This window comes from Ursus americanus, chromosome 1, assembly GCF_024610735.1.
Source record: "Ursus americanus isolate L20-20 chromosome 1, mUrsAme1.1.p, whole genome shotgun sequence".
Classification (NCBI taxonomy): domain Eukaryota; kingdom Metazoa; phylum Chordata; class Mammalia; order Carnivora; family Ursidae; genus Ursus; species Ursus americanus.
The window spans coordinates 105424802-105445045 of record NC_142127.1 but is presented as its reverse complement, the minus strand read 5'-3'; the positions used below and the strand labels follow the sequence as shown (position 1 = coordinate 105445045).

The following is a 20244-nucleotide window of genomic DNA, read 5'->3' as shown; positions in this document are numbered from 1 at the left end:
ACCGGCCGGCCCGTCTGCCTGCGGGGCCAGCCTCTGTGGACAACCCGGGCCTCTGCTGTCGTGGGGGGAGGCACGTGGCTTCTCCACGTGGCCCAGCCTCATACACGGCCGGCCAGCGAGGGATGGAGGGATGGAGGACAGGTGTCCCTGCTGGAGATGCAGCCGCCACGGCCACCTCTCTCCAGCGTGACAGGCCGTGGAAACCCTTGACAAGCCTTCAGTCCCAAGCAGGGGCCCCATCACGGCCGCCCTCCAGGGGGGGGGGGTGGGCGGCGGGAGGGCGCCGAAGGCGGGCGGCCCGCGGGGAGCACTGCCCTCACCCCGCCGGCTCTCTGTCTCTGTTGTGCCCGGTGCCGCGGCAGACCCGACGAGGAGCCCATGGAGGAGGAGCCGCCCCTGTAGCCTCCCGCGAAGCTGCGGGCCTCTTGTTTGTTTGTCCCCGTCTCGAAGCTCCGCCAAGAAGGCTCCTGTTTCTGTGCGGCCTGCCCGCGTCTCTGACCGCGGCTGGAGCAGCAGCGGTGGGCCTCCGCCCGCCCGGCCCCCGGGCTCCCTGGCGGGTGGCCCTGCGCGGACCCGGGACCCACGCGACGCCGGGCTCTCGGCTCCCTCGACGGAGGCCGCGGAGGAAGGAAGCCTGTGGCGGCTCGCGGCAGAGCTGCCCACTTCGTGGCCGCGAGGGAAGGAAAACGAAAATCAAAGATCTAATAATACAAAACACACTGATGAAAACTGGTGCTCACAGTTGATTATTACCCACAATTCCACAGTCTCCGTGTAAACCACTCAACGCATCCTGTAGCTTCTTTTTTTGTTCAAGAGAACGTTTTCTCAGGCTCTGGCCGCGTCCGGGAGCCACAGCGGCGCGCACGGGGCCTGCGACGGGGCGGGGGGCCGGAGCGGGCGCGCATGCGAGGGGAGAGCTGGACACACAGAAACGGGAGCCTGTGGGAGCTGGCTTTGGTTTCTCGAAGCCATCGGAAGATGCGAGTTTGTGCCTTTTTTTTATTGCTCTGATGGATTTTTGTGGCTGGGTTTTCTGACGTCTGAGGAACAATGCCTTAAGAAAAAATAAACAGCAGGAATTGGTGGGACAGTTTCCTGTGGCTGCGCGCTGCCCGGGGTGGGGGGGCTCCGGGGGCCGCTGGCCCGCAGGCCCGGTTTTGCTTTAGTGCTGTTTAAGCAAAATGGAGGGAGCTCCAGCAAAGTGGCAAATACTGTTGGGGGTTTGAAGTCCAACAAATTTTAAATGAATCCAAAGTGTTCTTTTCTCTTACACCATAGAACAATTGAGCATCTCCATTTGGTTGTGAAGCATGTCCTAGGCACACTTCCAGTGTTATGATCGGAATGCTTTTTATGAAAAGCAAGTAGCATGAAGTATTGCTTAAATTTTAGGTATAAATATATATATGTATAATATATATTCCAATGTATTCCAAGCTAAGAAACTTGATTCTTATGAAATCTTGATAAAATATTTATAATGCATTTATAGAAAAAGTATATATATATAATAAATGCAGATCATAAAGGTCCCTGGCGAATGAATGACTTGTGAATTAGACATCAAGGTGCTTACGGAAAGGGATCTCGTTTGAAACCCGTGTATTTTCAAACTGCAGGTTGGATAGCTTTCAGATCGCCAACACGTTCGCCACTGGGCAGCTACCTGCAGGTGCGTGCTTTCGTCCCGCTCTTTTCGGACAGGACCCCTCCCGCTCCGAGCCTCCGTGCACATATGTACCTAATGAGTTTTTATAGCAAAGAATATAAATTTGCTGTTGATTTTTGTATGAATTTTTCACAAAGAGGTCCTGAATAAGCATTGTTTTGTGAATTTTACATTTTTTCTCACCATTTAGCAGTTTCCTGAATGGTAACAATGTCTAAACTTTCTTTCTTTCTAAATTCTTGCTTGTACATTTTTTTTAACTTTTAAAGGTTTTTTTTTATTATTTTCATCTTTGTTTATTTTTGTACAGTGAGCAGTGTTCTGCGGCAGCCGTTTTCAGAAAGTGAGCTCAAGGGAGTTGGGGGGCGTGCAGTCTCCACGGTGACACCAGCGGGGCGTCTGTCCCAGCTCTGTCCCCGCAGCTGCGTCCAGACCGGGGGCTCCTCTTCCCTCCACATCGGTAGTATTACAAGGGGTGCTGTGTCCCCCCCTCCACTGCGCTGTGGGCAGGATGGCAGGGTCGCTCGCCAGACAGCACGGGCCGTCAGCACTCATGAAACTCCTGTTTCAACTTCTCTGACCACGTTGTCAGGACAGCATTTTAAATTCAGTTTTCCAAAGACCTTTTAAAGCATGTCAGCAATGCATGGGGCCCGAGTGAGGCCCACACCTGCCGGGGGTTTTCCCTGCCGCAGCCGCATGGCCGGGGTCTTGGCCGGAAGCAGCAGGCCCCGGATTTTGGAGCCTGTGGCTGCGGGGAGTCGAGGGGCCCCTGCTGCCTGGCGAGCCTGCAGGGACAGCACAGATTCCTGACCAGGACAGCCAGTCTTTGCTCTTTCTCTCGTTGACAGTAACTGACCGTCACTTTTACTGGTAACTTATTTTCCAGCACTTGAAGCCACCAATTTCATTCCAAAGCATGTACGGAGTTCAGGCACAGTGCTCCCGTAGGAGGGAACCCCGAGCCACGTTTCTGAGTTCGGTCGCGTTCACAGGGTAGTTTCTGAAGGAGACACTGATGCAGCCGGACTTTTGGCCAAACAAATCCAAATGCTTGGATGGGCTTGGTCGTCGGATGCTGGTGGTCAGGCCCAGGACAGCGGTCCCAGAGCAGGGCAGAAAGGTCTTGGGGCCCGTGGGGCTTTCTCCTCCCGCCGGCCCCGCTCTGCTCCAAAGCCCACGTTGGCCGTCCAGGCACGGCGAGTGCGGCGACAGGACCCGGGCCCCAGCCCCGTGGCCTCCTGGGCCCTTGCCCCTGCACGGCCCATGGAACCCCCTGCCGCCTGCCGGCCGTGGCTCTTAGGGAGGAAGAGGTCATCTCACGCTTTTTACGGTTGACTGGGTGAGGGCGTTGTCCCTGGCGGGCTCCCTCCCGGTCTCCTTTGGGGTGACGCCCTCCGCGGAGAGGCCTGGCAGGGGAGCACGCTGTGTTTGTCAGCTCACTCCAGTGCCATGGACGCGCTTGAAGCATTACCGTGTAGCCTTTTCTTTTCTTTGAAAACACACTCAGCCCTTCCCCCGCCACCCGCCGCCAGGGCAGACAGCAGAGGGCCTGCCCCAGGGTCTGCAGGGCACACCTCCCTTCTCTGGCCCTTTTGCACCTTTAGCCTTTTTCTTCCTTTGCAAAGGCCTCGGGGGCACTGGCCAGGGGTCAGCGAGCGAGCACTTTATGTCCCTTCGCGGGAAACCCCACGACGCCGCCGGGACGCGCGGCGCCCGCCCTTTCGGCTCCAGCCGCGCACGACGTGCCCGAGCCCCACCAGCAGGCGGCCGCCAGCCCCTCGGCTCCAAAGGGCCACGTTGTCAGAGTGTTTCAGTTTTTCTCCACTTACTTTACAAGTCTGTTTCCAGAGGAAGGACCGTCGGGCGTTGCTCGGACGTGAAAGCGGCCTCGGCGGCAGGATTGTGGGTTTTACTTTTCGATCAGAACATTCCTTCTTTACTGGTCACAGCCATGTGCTCATTCCATTCTTTTTGTAGACTTTTGGGCCCATGTGTTTTACGGGCATTGATACATATATAAATATATATATAAACATATATGACTCTATTTTTTTAAGTCCCTACGGCTGGAGGTTGCATGGACTGTACGACCGGCATGTCTATAGTGTACACGGATTTTGCACGCCAAACTCGGCAGCTTCGGGGAAGAAGAAAAATGCCTTTTTTGTTCCCCTCACGACATTTGCAGATAAAAAAGATGGAAATTTTTCTGTAAAACCACATGAAACCTTGAAGGAGAGTCGGGGGTGGGGGGGACGTTTGCGTCTTATTGAACTTCTTCTTAAGAAATTGTACTTTTTATTGTAAGAAAACTAAAAAGGACTACTTAAACATTTGTCATATTAAGAAGAAAAGTTTATCTAGCACTTGTGACATACCAATAATAGAGTTTATTGTATTTATGTGGAAACAGTGTTTTAGGGAAACGACACAGAATTCAAAGTGAACTGCCCGTCTCTCTTCAGTTGACTTGGAGGCACTTGTTTTGTTTTGTTTTGTTTGTTCCCTTTGATCTTGCACAGGGCCCGCGGGCTGGCGACCGGCGACCCCGACGGAGGACCGGCCAGGCCGCGGCCCCGACGCGCCCCTTTCCGCACAGCTGTGTTGACTCTCTCGTTGCTCTTAGATGATGCGCGGCTAAGATTTCACTTTCAGCCACGCAGCCGGGACCCGGGTCAGCGCCACGGCCGACGATCGACCTGGCGGTCGGAGGAGGCCGCGGCTCCCTTGTCGCGGAGCGGCGCTCGTTTCCCGCGCGGCTCGCTGCCAAGTCCGACGGGATTGCAAGTCTCCGAGGGGAAGAAGAAGAAAGCGGACAGTCTGTTTGTTTGGGTTTTCGGTGTGTGTGCCCCATAGTGGAGGCGTTATTTTCCAGTTTATGAGACATATATATAATATATAAGGGGGCTGACCCTGTTCACCCAAGAGCTTCTCACGGACGCGTCGCGCCGCCGTGTCCCCCGTGGCGCCTGTGCGCGCTCGGCCGGGGGCCCGTGCGGGGGCGGCCGCCTGTTTCTTCTGTAATGTAATCTGTTCTCTCTGATTGTCTGGACCTTCCAACGGTTCTTTCTTTTGCCCAGTGGAGTTGGGAGATTTTGTTCGCGGTTTTCTCATTCTCGTTTCGTTCTGCGTGGGCGGGTTTTCCCCGACGACGGTGTCCTCCTCTGACGGCCGACTCCATCCCCCTCCCCCCCCCCCCCCCCCCGGAGTCCAGCGTTTTGTACCTCATCAGACAGCTTGTTGCTCTTGTGGTGTAAATAAAGCAGCATCTCTGGTTCCCAGCGTGTGCTCGCGTCCTCGCTGCCTCTGGCCGCCCCCACCCCATCTTGGGATGGGAGTCGCTTGAACCCACGCACACGGCCCCTTGGGCCCAGACACACGGTGCACCTGGCACCCTCTGCCCGCACCAGCGGGTCCCGTGGGCAGGTCCTCACTTTAAACGTCCTTGCACCATCTTCTTCCCCCAAACGCTCGCAGCCTCCTCCAAGGGAGCGAGTCTGTAACCCCCCCTCGGCCACCCAGCCCCCAGCAGCACACTGCCACCCCCAAGTGACTGCCCCACGCCCCCACGAGGGCCACACCCCTTGTGGACCCCCACGTTCAGTGACTGATCAGTGGGAATGGGGGGTGGGTGGACGCCAGCTGGGACCGTTCTCTCCCCTCCCTGTGGGCCCCAGCCTCCTTCGCAGCTGGGCTTCTCCCTCTGCCGGCCATCTCCCTCATACACGGTGCACAGAGACCTGAGGTCTCTCACGGTCACTAGCCCGCTTGCTATGGGCAGGAACCCGCGTGCGGCTCAGCAGGAGGCCTCTGGCTCCAGGTCCTTCCCGAGGCGCCCGTCACGCTGTCCGCAGCGCTCCCGTGGGGGACCCCCTTCCAAGCATACTGCCCGGTGGTGGGCAGGCCTCCTTCGCTCACCACGTGGGCCACTCCTCAGGGCCGCCTCGCCACCGGCGCCCAGAGCAGGGGAGGCAGGGAGAACGCACCCTGAAGTTGGCCACAGGCCTTTAATCACCTACTCTCAGTGGTGAGGCGTCGCCACTCAGAAGCCTGTCAGGAGGTCAGTCCATACTCAGGGAGGAGGGTGCACGGGCATCCACACCAGGACCAGGGGGCCCAGCGGCTGCCCACACCACACCCACTCCCACACCGGGAAACCGGCCGCCTGGCCAGGCCGGGCTTCATGTGGTTTATCACAGATTCCAGCAGCTTTGCCTTCAGAATATGCCTGTGAATCACTCACCTCCTCCTGGCCCAGTCCCTTCTCCCAGGCCTGGACCTCTGCTCCTCGCACCCCGTAGTCTCCCCAGCGCAGCAGCGAAGCTGAGGCTGGACGCCGGACAGGCGCCCCTGGCGGGGTCGTGCTTCTCCTGCTGGCTCGTCGGCCTCGCCTACTGGAACGTATGCTTAGAGCCTGTGCGGGTCCCTCCCCAGAGATGAAAACACGGGGCTCCACAAACACGGGGAATGGAGGATTCGTTCCAGTGCTCGGTCTTCTCGGCCGACACCTGGTGGTTATCAGAGTTGGGAAGCAGAGTTTTAAACTACGTTGGTGCCAATGCCGTACCCGTTGCAAGTTTCAAGTACCTTCTCGCCCTGGGATTCTTCCCTCTCTCTCGTTACGGGAAAAAGTCAACCATGAGAGAGGCGCAGAGAACAGCCCCGAGATCCTGCGTGTCCCTCGCCCCCAGATGTGCGCGGTCTGCGCCCCTCCCCACAGGCAGGCTGGTTTCCCAGCAAGTCCCAGGTCGCACGTCATCCTTCTGTATGTTCAGTCGACACCCATGGAAGATACGGGCTTTTTCCTTCAATGTGATGTAACACCGTGTCATGCTTTAAACACTGGCGGTTCCTTAACATCAGGTATCCACCAGCACTGAGATGGCCCCAGTTGTTTCTACACCCGGTTTGTTTCCATCGGGATTCAAGCCAGGGCCTCACACAGCGTTGGATGGGCCCGTCCCTTTCCCCTCGGCCCTGTGGGCTCACCTCCCTCCTTACTCCCCTTGCAGTGTGCTTGTGGAGGACACCAGCCCGCTCGCGGACCCCGCCCGTGGCCCCTGCTCACGCAGGGCGTGGGCTCCAGCTCCGAGGCAGGCGTGACCGCGGAGCCCACCGCTTGGTGAAGGCTTGAGGACGGTGACGCCTCTCGGTGTGTTTGCAGAGGCAACAGGTGGGCAATCATTACAAAGCTTCTGGGCCCAACACTTTTTACAAACAGTAAACAGGCACAGCTACAGATGGCAAAGGCTTTTCATTCAGCGTCCGGATACGGAGTCTTTCCACCAGGAATTAAGAGAGTGGTAGTAGTAGATGGCTTAAATAAGTACGACGCATTTTAATTGTGAGATGCCTTTCACGCTCCTACTTACGATCAACCCTTCGGCCGACAGCTATGTCGCTGCCTCACGCGTGAAGGGACATGGTCTGTTTCTCGGAGGGCTGGGCAGGAGCGTGGCGTTCTAACCCACACGCATGGCAGGGTCCGGGCACAGAAACCGTAACGGGACAGTGCTCTCAGTTTCTCATACCGCTTCCAAGTCCTCTGATGACTGAGTGCCTTGAACTGGAAGCTGGGCTTTGGGCTGTGTTAGAACTGAAAGACTCGGTGAATTCAGATCTGATTCCCGTGAAACACATAATGTCACAGGTGGTGGGAACACAGTTGCCCCACGTCAAGCTTCTGGGTATGGTTTTGGGGTGTCAGGCATCCCTGACACAGTCCCCCATCAACATGGATACAGTCCGTCTTTGAGGGCAGCTGGAATCCCCAACCGGCAGTGTGGACATCAGGCGGCCGTCGCGTCGAGTCTCCTAACCAGGCCCCTTGGAGATGAAGCAACCGCTAGTCTCAGGCGGTGACACGCGGGACGAAGTGCGTGGCCGGATCGCGGGGATCTACCAGGCTCCCCGCAAACATTCGCGGGGCCTGAGGCAACCATTCAAAGGGAGCCTCACGTGAGTCTAAATCCCCAGAAAGTATAAATCAAGCTCACCCCCACCTCCATACACCCACAGCTGGACAGAAATCCGTCCTGAGAGACCGAAGAGGCCCAGACCACCTGGACCGAAGTCTCCCAGAAGTCCCGCTCCTACCGGCTGAGACCATCCCTCACCGCTCCTGGGGCCTTCTCGAGCCTTCTCAAGCCTTCTCCAGGGCCTGCCCCAGCACCCCCAAGGGCTCCTCAAGGACCCTTACCAGACTCTGCGCACATGTTTTCTGCTTAAACCTCCCGGCATACCATGGCCACGGTGGCTGCAGGGGGCTGGAAGTGTGCTCCGCACGCCCGTGCGCCCGGGGCCCCGTGGGGCGTGGCGGTCCTGTTCTTACAGAAAACAGAATAGTTACCGAGAGACAGAGCATGGCCACCAGGGAGCCGGGCGCAGAAGGGCCATCGAGGCACCAAGGCCTTTCTGGGAGCTCAGTCTCTCCACCTGCGAGGCAGCGGTGTTCTTGGAAAGATGTAAGGTATGGAGCCCCCCTACTCTGGACGGAGACAGTGACTGGGGGCCAGAGGCCCTCTCCCTTCCTGGAGTCCGGCGGGCGAGTGCTGTCCCCCGAGGATGATGCAACGCAGGGCAAATGCTCAGTCGCATCGGAAAGGAGGCCCCCAAGTAAGGCCACACCCAGAGTGGGACCGGGAGCATCAGGGTAAGACGGTGCCGGGTGGCATAGCCCGAAGCCAAGGTCTGCTCACGCGGGGCAGCGACGCCCGGGGAGCACTTCCGGCTGCATCCTCACGGAAACAGACATTTCAAAGAGATGCCAGACCAGTGTCGAGAGTATGTCTCGGAAATGAACAAAAACTCATCTACGGGATGAGAGGGGCTGAGTCTCACGGGCTCAGGGTGAGGGGCCGCTGGCGAGGCCACTCACAGGGAATCTGACCGTCCTCGGAGGCCGCTCCGAGCCCTTCCCCCTGAGCCGGACTCCAGCTCGCCCGGGCAGAAGCCGCCAGCCTGGGGAGGCACGAACACCACGCAGGGGAGGGCGGCCGCACGCCAGCCCGGGGAGGCCACGGTGGCGCCTTAGGAAGATACGGAGGAACTCGGAATCCACAAGCCAATTCCTGTACAATTTACTTTTAATCTGCTCTGCTCTGCATCGTACCCTAAGCTGAGTTTTAGTCAAAGCCGAATTTGGCAGGAAGGAGGAGTTTCCCACAATGCTAAGAGTGCCGGTGGTTGCAGGGGCCACTGGCTTGCGACCACGCGAATAAACGCATTTGCAGTGGGGAAATGCTCTTGTTCAGAAGGGTGTCCATCTGCTTCAAGCCCAAGCTCCGTGGGCCGCCCACGGGCGCTCGGCCATCCACACAATGCTGACTGCAAGTGGCATCAGTGGTCCCGCTGCTCACCGCGTCTGAACAGCCCGGTGGACCTGGTTTAAAGGAGGAACGGGCCTCACGGCGTATTTCTGACCCGTGAGACACGTTCCCGAGGGAGACGTGGTGACCACTCCATTACGTTCCAAGCACCTGCACAACGTGGCTTCGTGGGCCATCGGCACACAGGCGGGCGTACCTGGGGGTGTGAGCATGTCCCCCCAGGCCTGTCCGGCTACAGATAGGACCACCCAGACAGCCTCCCTGAAAAGTCTGGAATCCAAATTTAAGGAGTTAGGAAATGAAGGCATCACTGATTCTGACAGGATGCCAGAGGCTGGCGACGACACGCGGCACGGGTCCCAGACGGTGACGCGGAGAACCGTGGTGGTCGCGGCTCCACCCTAGCGAGTGCTCACGTGTGACGCCCTGTGTCAGGTCCACTGAAGCCTGAGGCCTGGGAGTGTTCACACCCATCACACCCCAGGAGACTGCAACGCACGTCGTTGGCGGGAGTGTGCACAGTGGCGACAGGCAGGGCAAGGATCTGAGTTCAGGGCTGCTCGGATGCCGGCCCCTCCTGTTAATCGGTGACGTCTGGGCCCTAGGCCACGGGCCCCGCGGCGACTCTGGAGCAGGACGAGCCCCGCCAGCACGACTCACTGGGGCGTCTGGACCGGGGCTGATCCGCTCGGCGCAGCGGCCGTGTGCTGCCAGGCCATCCTCCCTGGCGGCTGTCCCGCCCACCCGAGCGTACCGAGCTGCCTTCCCGGGCTACAGCCACTACATGCCGCTGGTCCCTCCAAACTGCCCGGCTCACACAGCCCGCCCACCCACGGGGAAGGGAGGGGTGCGCTGGGGCTTCTGTCTGCTCCCCACCCGCAGCCGTCCTCAGAAGAACCAGATCAGGAAGCCGCTCCTCTGGGACCGAGCGCCCCGGGCTCAGCCTCCCAGCGCCGTTCTGAACCAGCCTCCTCTCAACCGCAGCCTCAGCAGACGGGGCCTCGCCACCGCCCGTGGTCCGTTTCACCGCTGGATGAGGCCAGCTGGGAGAAGGCCCTTCCTCCTGCACGGCCATCTGTCCCAGCTGGGGGCCCAGCGCATGGAGGCTTCCCAGGCACCCAGGGTGGGCTGGGTGCAGACCAGCGGCGGGCGGGGCCGGGGGGTCCTTGGGAGCTTCCCGTGGCACAGGGCAAAGCCCACCGCCCCCCCGCAGAAGCTTCCCTCTAGCCCTGCCCCTTCCCAGCGAAAGCTTCCCGGATGCCACGGTGGGAAGGGGGGTCAGGCAGAGATGGCCTTGAACCAGAGCAGCCTCGGTTTCCCTAATCTGTAAAAGGAGAGTGTGGGCAGGTGGGGCCTCAAGTCCCCTGACAGCCCCACAGTGTAGGGATGGCAACTGACGTGTGATTAGGACCTGGCTTGTTTGCAGTTTTGAGCAGAAACACTACTCCCGCTCTTTTAATTTCTTCCCACAATACGTTCCTAACCACCGGGCCATGGATGCGATTTTAGGTCAAGATTTGAATGAAAATCAGGGGGCACCTAGGTGGCGCAGTCGTTGGGCGTCTGCCTTCGGCTCAGGGCGTGATCCCGGCGTTCCGGGATCGAGTCCCACATCGGGCTCCTCCGCTGGGAGCCTGCTTCTTCCTCTCCCACTCCCCTCCTGTGTTCCCTCTCTCGCTGGCTGTCTCTCTGTCATATAAATAAATAAAATCTTTAAAAAAAAAAAAGATTTGAATGAAAATCAGATGCCGGCACTGGAGAGGCAAGAACAGCAGATTCCAAGTGTCTGAGCAAGGGGCAACAGGGTGTCCTCTGTCTGCGCAAAGCTCATACGAATTTCTACAAAATCGCAGGCAAGTCACAGAAGGTGAGATACAATTGTTCGATAAACAGAACTCTAGTGAACCTTGTGAGTAATCGTAAAAGTCACGGAGAGAAGCACTCTTTGGAGGTTGTCTATTTTTAAGCGGCTCAGTCCATGAGATGCTGGGAATGGTGCTCGGACACCAGTGAGTCACAAAGCCATTGTTGGCGGGAGGGTCACGGCTACAGACAGACGTGAAAATATTTAGTAAGAACCTTCCAAATGTCTGTGCCTCCACCCGCTAATTTCACTTCTGGGAATCTGTCCCAAGGACATAAATCTAATTACAGAAAATGCTTTCTGTACAGAGATGCTCGGTTCGGCATTACTTAGTGAAAAGTGGGAAACACCTGGAAATATTTACCAGTCGGGAGTGGGCTGGTGCCCGGGCGTGCGGGCCGCGTCCATCCGGGAGGGGCTGACACGGCCGCTGGGCGCGGACGGCAGTGTGGCCGTGGGGGGTGGGGTGCAAGGGTCCTGTGCAGCAGAGGTGTGCCTCCGAAGAACACATCCAGAGAGCAGGGCTTAGCGCTCTGCGGGTAGCGTCTCTCCGAGAGAAAGAACGCGTGTCACTCTGAATACATCTTGTCCGCGTGAGGGAAGACACGCTTTCAAGCCACACTTCCCAGCCCCGGTCCCACGGAACACCTGTCTCAACTTGATAGCCATTCCAAAGACAAATGGAAAACGTGGATTTTCTAGCACATTCCCCTGAGAGCCTGCCCCAAGCCAGAAGAGCATCCATGCAGGTAGAGCACGGCGGTGCCCCCGCCCCGAGTCGGCTGGGCCCGCTGGTGTCTGTCCGCGGCGGGGGCACAGCTGCTTGGCGAAGCCAGCTGCGGGGGTGCCCTTCCAGCTCCCCTGACATTGTCCTGGAGCAGGACCCTCAGCGCGAAGGCCCGGGCGGACACAGGTGAGCCTGGGGTCCCCGGCCGTGTCTCTAGCCGCAGTTCCCCTCCTCAGCCCGCCCATCCGCTTCTCTTCTGAGCAGCCCCGGCTTCCTCACCGGTGGCCCAGGCCCTAGGGTTCTCCCCAGCCTCGGCCTCTGGCCCGAGCGCTCCGGCCCCGCAACACAAGCTTTGGGCCTCGAGTGTGCGCTGCGGGACCCAGCCTGGGGTGTGTGTAGCGCCCGCGGAGCCCACTCGGGCAGAGGACACAGGCTTTCACGCCGCGAGCCCTCTTAGCACCGCAGGCCCCACAGTAGCACCACCAGCTCAGGGAGCTTGCCGCATCTGGACGGCGGGGCTCCTGGAAGCCACGACACCACCCAGCTGTGGCCTCCTGGGCTGAGTGCGGTGGGGGCGGGGCACTGCCCTCCGCCAGGAACGCCTTTCCGCACGTCTCCAGGTGACCCTTCATCTTCTGATCCTCTGTGTCCCCAGGGCAACCTTTCCTTTCCCCTGCCCCAAATACTTGCCAGAGACACAGAGAGGTGGCCGGGGAGGCTGGGCTGTCCTTGAGGCTAACGGTGCCCAGTGACTTCAGGCCCAGGCCTACCTTGCATTTCCCCTGAGGACAAACTCCAAACCCCCCGGGGAGCAGGCGGGGTGAAGCAGGTCTGCGTGGCTGGCCAGCAGCCAGAGATCAGTTCTGAGCCCCTGGAGGCTTTTTTCCCCAGATGGCCAGAGGCTGCTGGTGGCAGCCAGAGCAGGGAGCGGGGCACCTGGGTGGTGGTGGGCAGGTGGTTCAGGGCCTGAGGCTGAGCCCTGGTGTCCTTGACCCAGCTGCAGCCCCCTCCTGGGCAAGGCCGGTGGGGACGGGGAACTGCCTCCTGACAGCCAGCCCCTTCCCACCGAGACAGGCAGACTGGGGAATGGTGGCCCCCAAAAGATAATGCCTGCACCCTAACTTCTGGTACCTGTGAGCAGGACACTATTTAGAAAAAGGGTCTCTTGAGGCTCCTGGGTGGCTCAGTTGGTGAAGCGTCTGCCTTCGGCTCAGGTCGTGATCTCAGGGACCCGGGATCGAGTCTGGCGTCGGGCTTAGCCTGCTTCTCCCTCTGCCTCTCCGCCGCCCCCGCACGAACCCCCCCTCCCCGCTGAGAGCTCGTACTTGCTCGTTTTCTCTCAAATAAATAAAATCTTTAAAAAAAAAGAAGGCAAAAGGGTCTCTGTGGTTGTAACTAAGTCAAAGATCCCAAGACGAGTCATTCTGGATTAACCAGGGTGATAAACCCAGTAACAAGTGTCCTTCTAAGGGACAGAAGAGACACAGGGGCAAGAGGAGGAGGTCACATCAAGATGAAACTATGGCCACAGAGACTGCAGGGAAGTGAGCACAAGTCCAGGAGCCTCGGGAACCCCCGGAGCTGGAAGAGGTGAGGCAGGAGCCTCCCCCGGCACCCAGGGGGAGAGTGGTCCCGCCAGCCACAGAGGGGGCTGGGTACCGTCATGACCTCTGTGACACGATGGGGCAGGAAGCCAGAGACGAGCAGAGCAGCGCAGCCCGATGAGACGCCAGGAGCCAGACGGGGAGCAGCCCCCAGAGTCGCAGGCCCCTTCCTGGTGGCCAGGGTGCGCCCCTGCTCCGCGGCTGGCTGCCCAGGGTGCTTGTGTGGGTCCCAACAGGAAAGCCGCTCTCCTGCAGTCAGCTGCTGCCAGGCAGAGAGCCGGGACCTGGCCGGTGCTCAAGCGGGGAGCCTATGGGGTCTGTCCCGCCAGAGACGCCCCCACAACCCAGCCGCCCCAGGGCCCGGGCCGTGGGAGGGTGCTGCCAAAACTCTGCATTCAGGGCTGTCGGTGGGGAGCCCTGCCCTTTCTGACATTTCCAGGCCACTTGGCGGAGGGGCTGGGACGCCCAGGGTGGGACACACCCCGGCACGTCTGTTTCTGTGTGACCCGGACCCGGCCTCCACTGCCTCTCCCCTGGGCTTGGGCATCACAGGAAGCCACAGCCCTCCTGGACGGGGCCTGCTAATGTCCGGTTCCTCCTGACCCCCCAAAAACACTGGCTTGGGGAACAAAGCTGCTTTCTCAGCCTTGGGGACATGGAGATTAATGTCATCGACTCCAGGCAGCTCTCCTATAGTTAAAGATGTCCGGTCCCTTTGACCAAGTGTGAAAGACACTTACACACATTGTCAATTTTCCCTGATGGGTTGCAAAGGTCGCTGCCTGGAGCCAGTGCGTGGGGAATGTCTTCTCCAGGCTTCTCTGGCTGGGGTGGGGCGGGGGACCCTCACCCCCCTCACCAGGGCCAACAGGCAGCAGAGGGACAGGGTGGACGGCTGGACTTCCTGGGCTTCCCAAGGTTTGGGGGAGACTTCGTCCACCAGAGACGCCCAGGGTCCGCGGGGCAGGTGGGGAAGTGGGGGCCTGCTGGGAGCCCCCCACCCGCGGAGGCCCTGCTGGGGAGGCCTGTGCAGCCCCAGCGCCACCTGGTGGTACTTCCCGGAACTGCAGTCACATCCACACATCCCGCCCTGGGTCCCGGAGCCCTGACCAGGGTTAGGTGATGGCCGTGCTGGTGGCACAGCTCCCACAATCACGCACTTGGAGTCATTCTGATACCTGGAGAAATGAGAAACTTAAAAGGAGACTTCTCACCGTGGCAGGGAGGCTTACAGCCCTCGGTGGAGTTCTCCTACTGTCCCCTGCTCAGCCCGAGGACCCCAGGGGGCGCCCACTACCCCAGGGAGCAGCCCTTCCTTTCCAGGCAGCGAGGACCCCGGGAGCGCTCTGCCTGAGGCTGGACTGCGGGCCACGCCCCGGACCCCACAGTGGCTCTGCTCCTGATGCCCCACACCCTGGCTGAACTCCCTGCCCTTTGCTGAAGGGCGTGCCGGACACTCGGTGGTGGACAGGACAGACGTCCGCTGAGGGGCTCCCATGCTGCCAGGGATGGGAAGGCAGACACACAACAGAATAGAAAAGTAACTTGTCCTGCGTGCTGGAAGGTGAGTCATGCCGGGGGAAGAAAAAGTAGAGCCTAGCGGGGGGATCGAGGGCAGGCAGTGGGACAGGCTTCCGTTCAGTGGAGAGATCGAGCCAGTGCAGCAGCACAAGGTAGAGGGGCCGGGGTCGGGGGTCCTGGAGAGGGGACCCCGGGGCGGGGACCCTGGGGAGGGGACCCCAGGGAGGGGATATAGGGAAGGGACCCTGGGGAGGGGATATGGGGAGGGGCACTGGGGAGGGGTTAAGGGAGGGGACACGGGGAGGGCACTCTAGGCAGCAGGGGTGGGGGAGTGGGGGATAGGTCAGGAGAGCAGCTGGATGGGTGAAGATTCCAATCTCAGCCGAGGGAAGGGAGCTCTCCTTGGAGACCCTATGAGAAGAGGGGTGGCCTGACTTGAGGTGAAGGGGCATGCTGTGTTTTCTGTGCCGAGAGCAGCGTGGGGAGGGCGGGGCTGAGGCAGTTAGGAGCTGGGTGCAGGCAGTGGACCAGAAGTGGGGCTGCCCCAGGGCAGGTGCCCTGGGAAGCAATCATTCAGGGTCATGAGATACTTGGGGACCATGGGAACAAGCCGCACGTGAAAACCATGGTGCACTTGGGGCACTTGCTACTTGGGGCACTGCTACTGCCGAACTGCTTCTCTTACCTCGCAGAGTACAAGCTGGACTTAAAACCACAGCCCAGCCATAACCTGTTGCTGCAGAAATGAACCGAGGCTCCAAAACCCAGCAATGAGCTGGCTGGCTTGCCTGCCAACATCAACCAATCAGGAGGAGGTGCTTTTCCTCATTAGCATATTGGACCCAGTGGGAACCCGGAGGGAGCTCTCTGTGGAGAGCAGGGCCTCTGAGCAGGACCCCAGCCTAACCACTCTGGCGGGTGCTGCATCCCCTTGAGCTGTGTCCCCAGGAAAGCTTGGCCTGTGCCTTTGAATTTCGGGTCTGGCCTCGTTTCTGTCACTGTCCACCCAAGAAGCAGAGTCCAGTAACAGTCAGAAGCTGGGTACATTTAGAAAGTGGTGGCGTGGGGTGTCACAGTCATTTGAGTGTCCAACCCTTGGTTTCAGCCCAGGTCGTGATCTCAGGGTCCTGGGATCAGCCCTGTATCAAGCTCTGTGCTCAGTGTAGAGTCTGCTTGAGATTCTCTCTCCCTCTCCCACCACCCCTCCTGCTCGTGCTCTCTCTCTCTCTAAAAATAGATTTTGAAAAAGAAAAAGCATTGGGGTGGGCTTCCTGGTACTTCAGTGTGGGGCAGGAATGAGAGAGGAGGGGGACACCAAGGTTCAGGGTGGGGCGGCCATCACTGAGTGAGTGCAGGGCGAGAGCCCCACTTCGAACGAGCTGAGATTGCCCTATCTATTGGGTTTCCAGTTGGAGACACGGACAGACAGACACCCGGATACTCAAGTCTAGAGCTTGACAGGAACCCAGCAAACAGACACTGGTGAGATCACGAGGGGGTGAGAGTGAACAGAGCTGAGAGGGAGCGGCTGGAGCGACAACAGGGCCAGACGGAGGTGGGGGACCTGCAGGGTGGTATGCACCGTGTCAGCACCAACACGTTTTGTCACAGGTCCTGTTGTCTGGACCCCTCATACTGAGTTAAATGGTGGCCAACACGAAGACACGTCCACGTTCTCATCCCTGGAAACTGAATGTGACATTGTGTGGAGAAAGGGTCTTTGTTGATGTAACGACGTTAAGGATCTTGCGGTGAAAGCATACTGGATTATCCCCTAAATCCAATGACAAGTGTCCTTAGAAGAGACCCCAGGGGAGGCTCACAGTGGAGAGAAGAGAAAATGGTGTGGAGATAGACACAGCGACTGGAGCCCCAGGAGGCAGGGTGAAGCGGGCAGGATTCTCCCCTAGCACCTCCAGAGGTACTGCAGCCCTACGAAACCTTGATTTAGGACTTCTGGCTTCCAGGACTGGGAGAGAATACGCTTCCATGGTTTGAAGCCCCGAGTTTGCAGTACTTCGTTGTGGCGGCCCCAGAGCACAATACCCCTCCTTTCATCACGAGGAAACAGAGCCCCCAAGGGCCTGTTTGCCTGCTCAGGTCCACCAGCAGTTGGTGGAGAGAAAGCCAGTTACCCTCAGACCGCTGCTCTGCTGGGGGCTTGACTATCGCGGGCAGGCGTGACCTGCACCTGGGACACTTCAGCTTTATAGCTGCCGGTGCCCATTCCAGCCCATCAGGATATTTTGGGATCGAATTCCATTTTCCAACTACTACCGTATTCGGGACTGTGTGCTCCCAGTTAAAGGACTACATTTCCCACCCTCCCTTCCAGATGGCTGTGGCCATGTAGCTAAGTTCTGCCAATGATATGCAAGCAGAAGTGAGTGCGGGAGTTTTCTTCACAAGGGGGACATGTCAACCACAGGTTCATAGAAATCACTTCAGGCATTAAAAGCAGAAAGGGATTTAGCAGAGGCAATAGGGTTTAAAACTCACTGAGGGCTGGAGGGGTGACCATCAGGGTTCCACATGCACTGTTGATTTAGACGTCCCACCAGAGGCCAAAACCAAGACCAGGAACCCACTGTTGCTAACACCGCTGCCTTGGTCATGTTTGTCTTTCACCTGCCAAGCTGGTGTCCAGACACTGAGATATGGACTCTGGCCATGGACATACAGTCTTGCAAACCCTGCCTGCAGTGGCCATGGCAACTCACTTCTGCCTTCCAAATCTCACCTGAGTCCTTACAAGTTGGCTCAACCTAGATTGCATCCAGGACAGCAGGGGCAGGGAAACCTGGGGAGTGTAGTTTGCCAGGGCATGCTGGTACCTCTATGATAAATGCAGTTTGGCCTTGCTATTAGACGCTTAGTTCCCTGGGAGGGTAACTCACAATGAAGGGGGAGATGGAAGGACACAAATCAACATGGAAAGAACCCCTGCCCAAAGGAGGGCATGAATGTGATCGCTATAGACGATGATGGGTCAGCCCTATCAGGGCATCGCTATGTGAACGCCACCTTCTGCCTCCTGAGAATCAGAGAGCTTGTTGAATGTGAAGGCAGTGCCCCCTTGCTAGCAGTCAGAAGGAGGGTAATCAGTAGGACTGGGGTAGAGTTCCACAGATCCAGCTGCATGAACAAGGCAAGGGGTGTCAGTTTCCTTGAATCACTCCCCTCACTCTTTTCCCCACTCCCTGCCTCCCAGTTTAGTGCGGTTTGGAAAATACTTGCTCCATTTCTCTCTTAAATTTCCCCATATTTTCATGCATTTTTTCCATCTTTTCTTCTATTTTATTTGATGTAGTTATACTAAAGCCCTTGTCCAAATTCTATCATTGAGTTTAGATTATCCAACGGTCTTCTTCTATTAGCTATTGTTTCCCTTGACTGTGAGCACCATTTGCCTGTTTCTTTATCAGTTTTGTAAGTTTTGATTGTGTATAGGCATTGTGTGTAAAAGAACCACAGAGTCTGAGGTCAATGTTATTTTTCTCCTGAGAGGGTACTTTGTTTTCTCCATTCGCCATACCAATTTAAGAATCAAGCTGGGTTAGGGCGCACTTATAGCTCTACTTAGTTTTGGCTTATCTCTTGTTGCAACGTTTCGAGGGGAAGACACCGCAAAGGCGGCACGCCTACAGAAAGCATGGAAGCCCACGCCCCTCCCGCCATACCTTGCCCCATGCATGTCTCCCATCTGGATCCTTTATCACATCCTTTTCTAGTCCACATAAGTATTTCCCTGAGTTCTGTGAGCCATTCTAACAAATTATCAACCCGAGGAGGAAGCCAGTCAGAAGTACAGGTGACAACCTGGAGTCGCGATGGGCATCTGGAGGGGAGGGGTCCATCTTGTGGCACTGAGTCCTTAACCTGTGGGGTCTGTACTGACTCATTAGTGTCAGAATTGAACTGAATTGTAGAACACCCAGCTGGGGTCACAGAATTGTTTGATGTGGGGAAAACCGACCCAGTTTGCCACACAAGTGTTCTGTGCGAGTGTGTAAAGGAAAACAGTGAGTCTTTCCAAGGCAGTAATACAACACATTAATAGAATAAAGAGAAAAACCACATGGTCATCTCAATATGCACAGACAAAGCACATAAAAAAATAGAATACTCATTCATGATTTTTAAAAATCTCAGCAAATCAGGCATAGAATGGAATTTTTTTATTCCTATAAAGGGCACTAAAAATCCTACAGCTAAGATCATACTTAATGGTGGCAGACTGAACACTTTGCATACAGGATTGGGAAAGGCAAGGATGTCCATTCTCTCCACGTTTATTTAACATTGACTAGAGGCCCTAACTAATGAAATAAGGCTAGAAAAGTTAAAAGCATCTAGATTGGAAAGCAAAAAGTAAAACTATTTTTGCTATTATTCGAACTGACATACTAGAAAATCCTAATGAATGCCCAGAAACGGATAAATCTACTCAATGAGCTCAGCACGGTCCCTGGGGGCACAAGATCAACACAGAACAATCATTCGTATTTCTATACACCAGCAGCAAACCATCAGAAAAGAGAACTAAAACAATCCAATTCACAATCGCCTCGAAAAAGAATAAAAACACTTAGGAATAAATCCATAAAGGAAATGCAAAGACATGTACATTATAAACTATAAAATGTTGCTGAGAGAAATTAAAGAAGATCTAGAGAATTGGAAAAACATTCCCTGTATATGGATTGGAAAACTCAATCTCCGCAAGATCATGATTCTCCCTGAACTGATGTAGAGTCAGTGAAATCCTGTAAAGATCCCAGCAGGATTTTTTCTTTTTTAGAAATTGGCAAACTGACTGTAAAATTGATTTGAAAATGCAAAAGACTCAGAATGACTGAAACAGTTCTGAAAAAGAAAAACACTGGAAGGACTTCGACTGCTCCTCCAAAGCTACGCTCACTATGACTCTGTGACTAGTGGCACGCGGCCGACGTAGAGATCCCCGAAATAAAAAATAAGGGTTTATAAATAAATGCTTACATTTATGCTCACCCAATTTTCAACAAAGATGACAAGGAAATGCAATAGAGAAGAGAGAGTTTCCAAGAAACAGGGCTGGGGTCCCTGTGTTTCTAAGGCCTCACGTCATTCACAAAAATTAATTCAAAGTCAATCATAGGGCTGACCTAAAACTCTGAGAAGAAAACACAGAAGAAAATCTTTGGGAGCTTGAGTTGGGCAAAGAGTTCTTAGTTTTAACACTAAACGCATGATGCATAAAAACAAGAACATAATAAATTGGACTTTATCAAGATTAAAAACTTTTCCCTGTCACAGGGCATCATTAAGAAAATGAGAGGACAAGCCACAGACTGGGAAAATTTATTTCCAAATGATGTATCTGGTCAAGGACTTGAATCCACGGTATATAAAGGGCTTTTACAACTCAATACAAAGATAATCCCATTGAAAGTGCGCACGAGACATAAACAGCTATTTCACCAAAGAAGATTACAAAGTACGAACATGAAATGTGTGCAACATCATTAGTCCGTAAGCTTGAC

At 56.5% G+C, this 20244-nt stretch overlaps 1 protein-coding gene across 9 annotated transcripts in view; it reads left to right on the top strand.

Moving 5' to 3' along the window:
* HDAC4 (histone deacetylase 4) overlaps nucleotides 1-4953 on the top strand; it is a 299563-nt gene extending 294610 nt beyond the window's left edge. For 7 of the 9 annotated variants that reach the window (XM_045793967.2, XM_087864893.1, XM_087864897.1 and 4 more), the window contains one exon: nucleotides 1623-4953. In XM_045793967.2, the coding sequence (XP_045649923.1) occupies nucleotides 1623-1761 (139 nt within the window). In that variant the 3' untranslated portion in view covers nucleotides 1762-4953. Of the gene's footprint in view, nucleotides 1-362 lie in introns of all 9 variants that reach the window. The other 2 variants (XM_087864900.1, XM_087864899.1) reach the window with 1 other exon arrangement.
* The last annotated feature ends 15291 nt before the right edge of the window (nucleotides 4954-20244 follow it).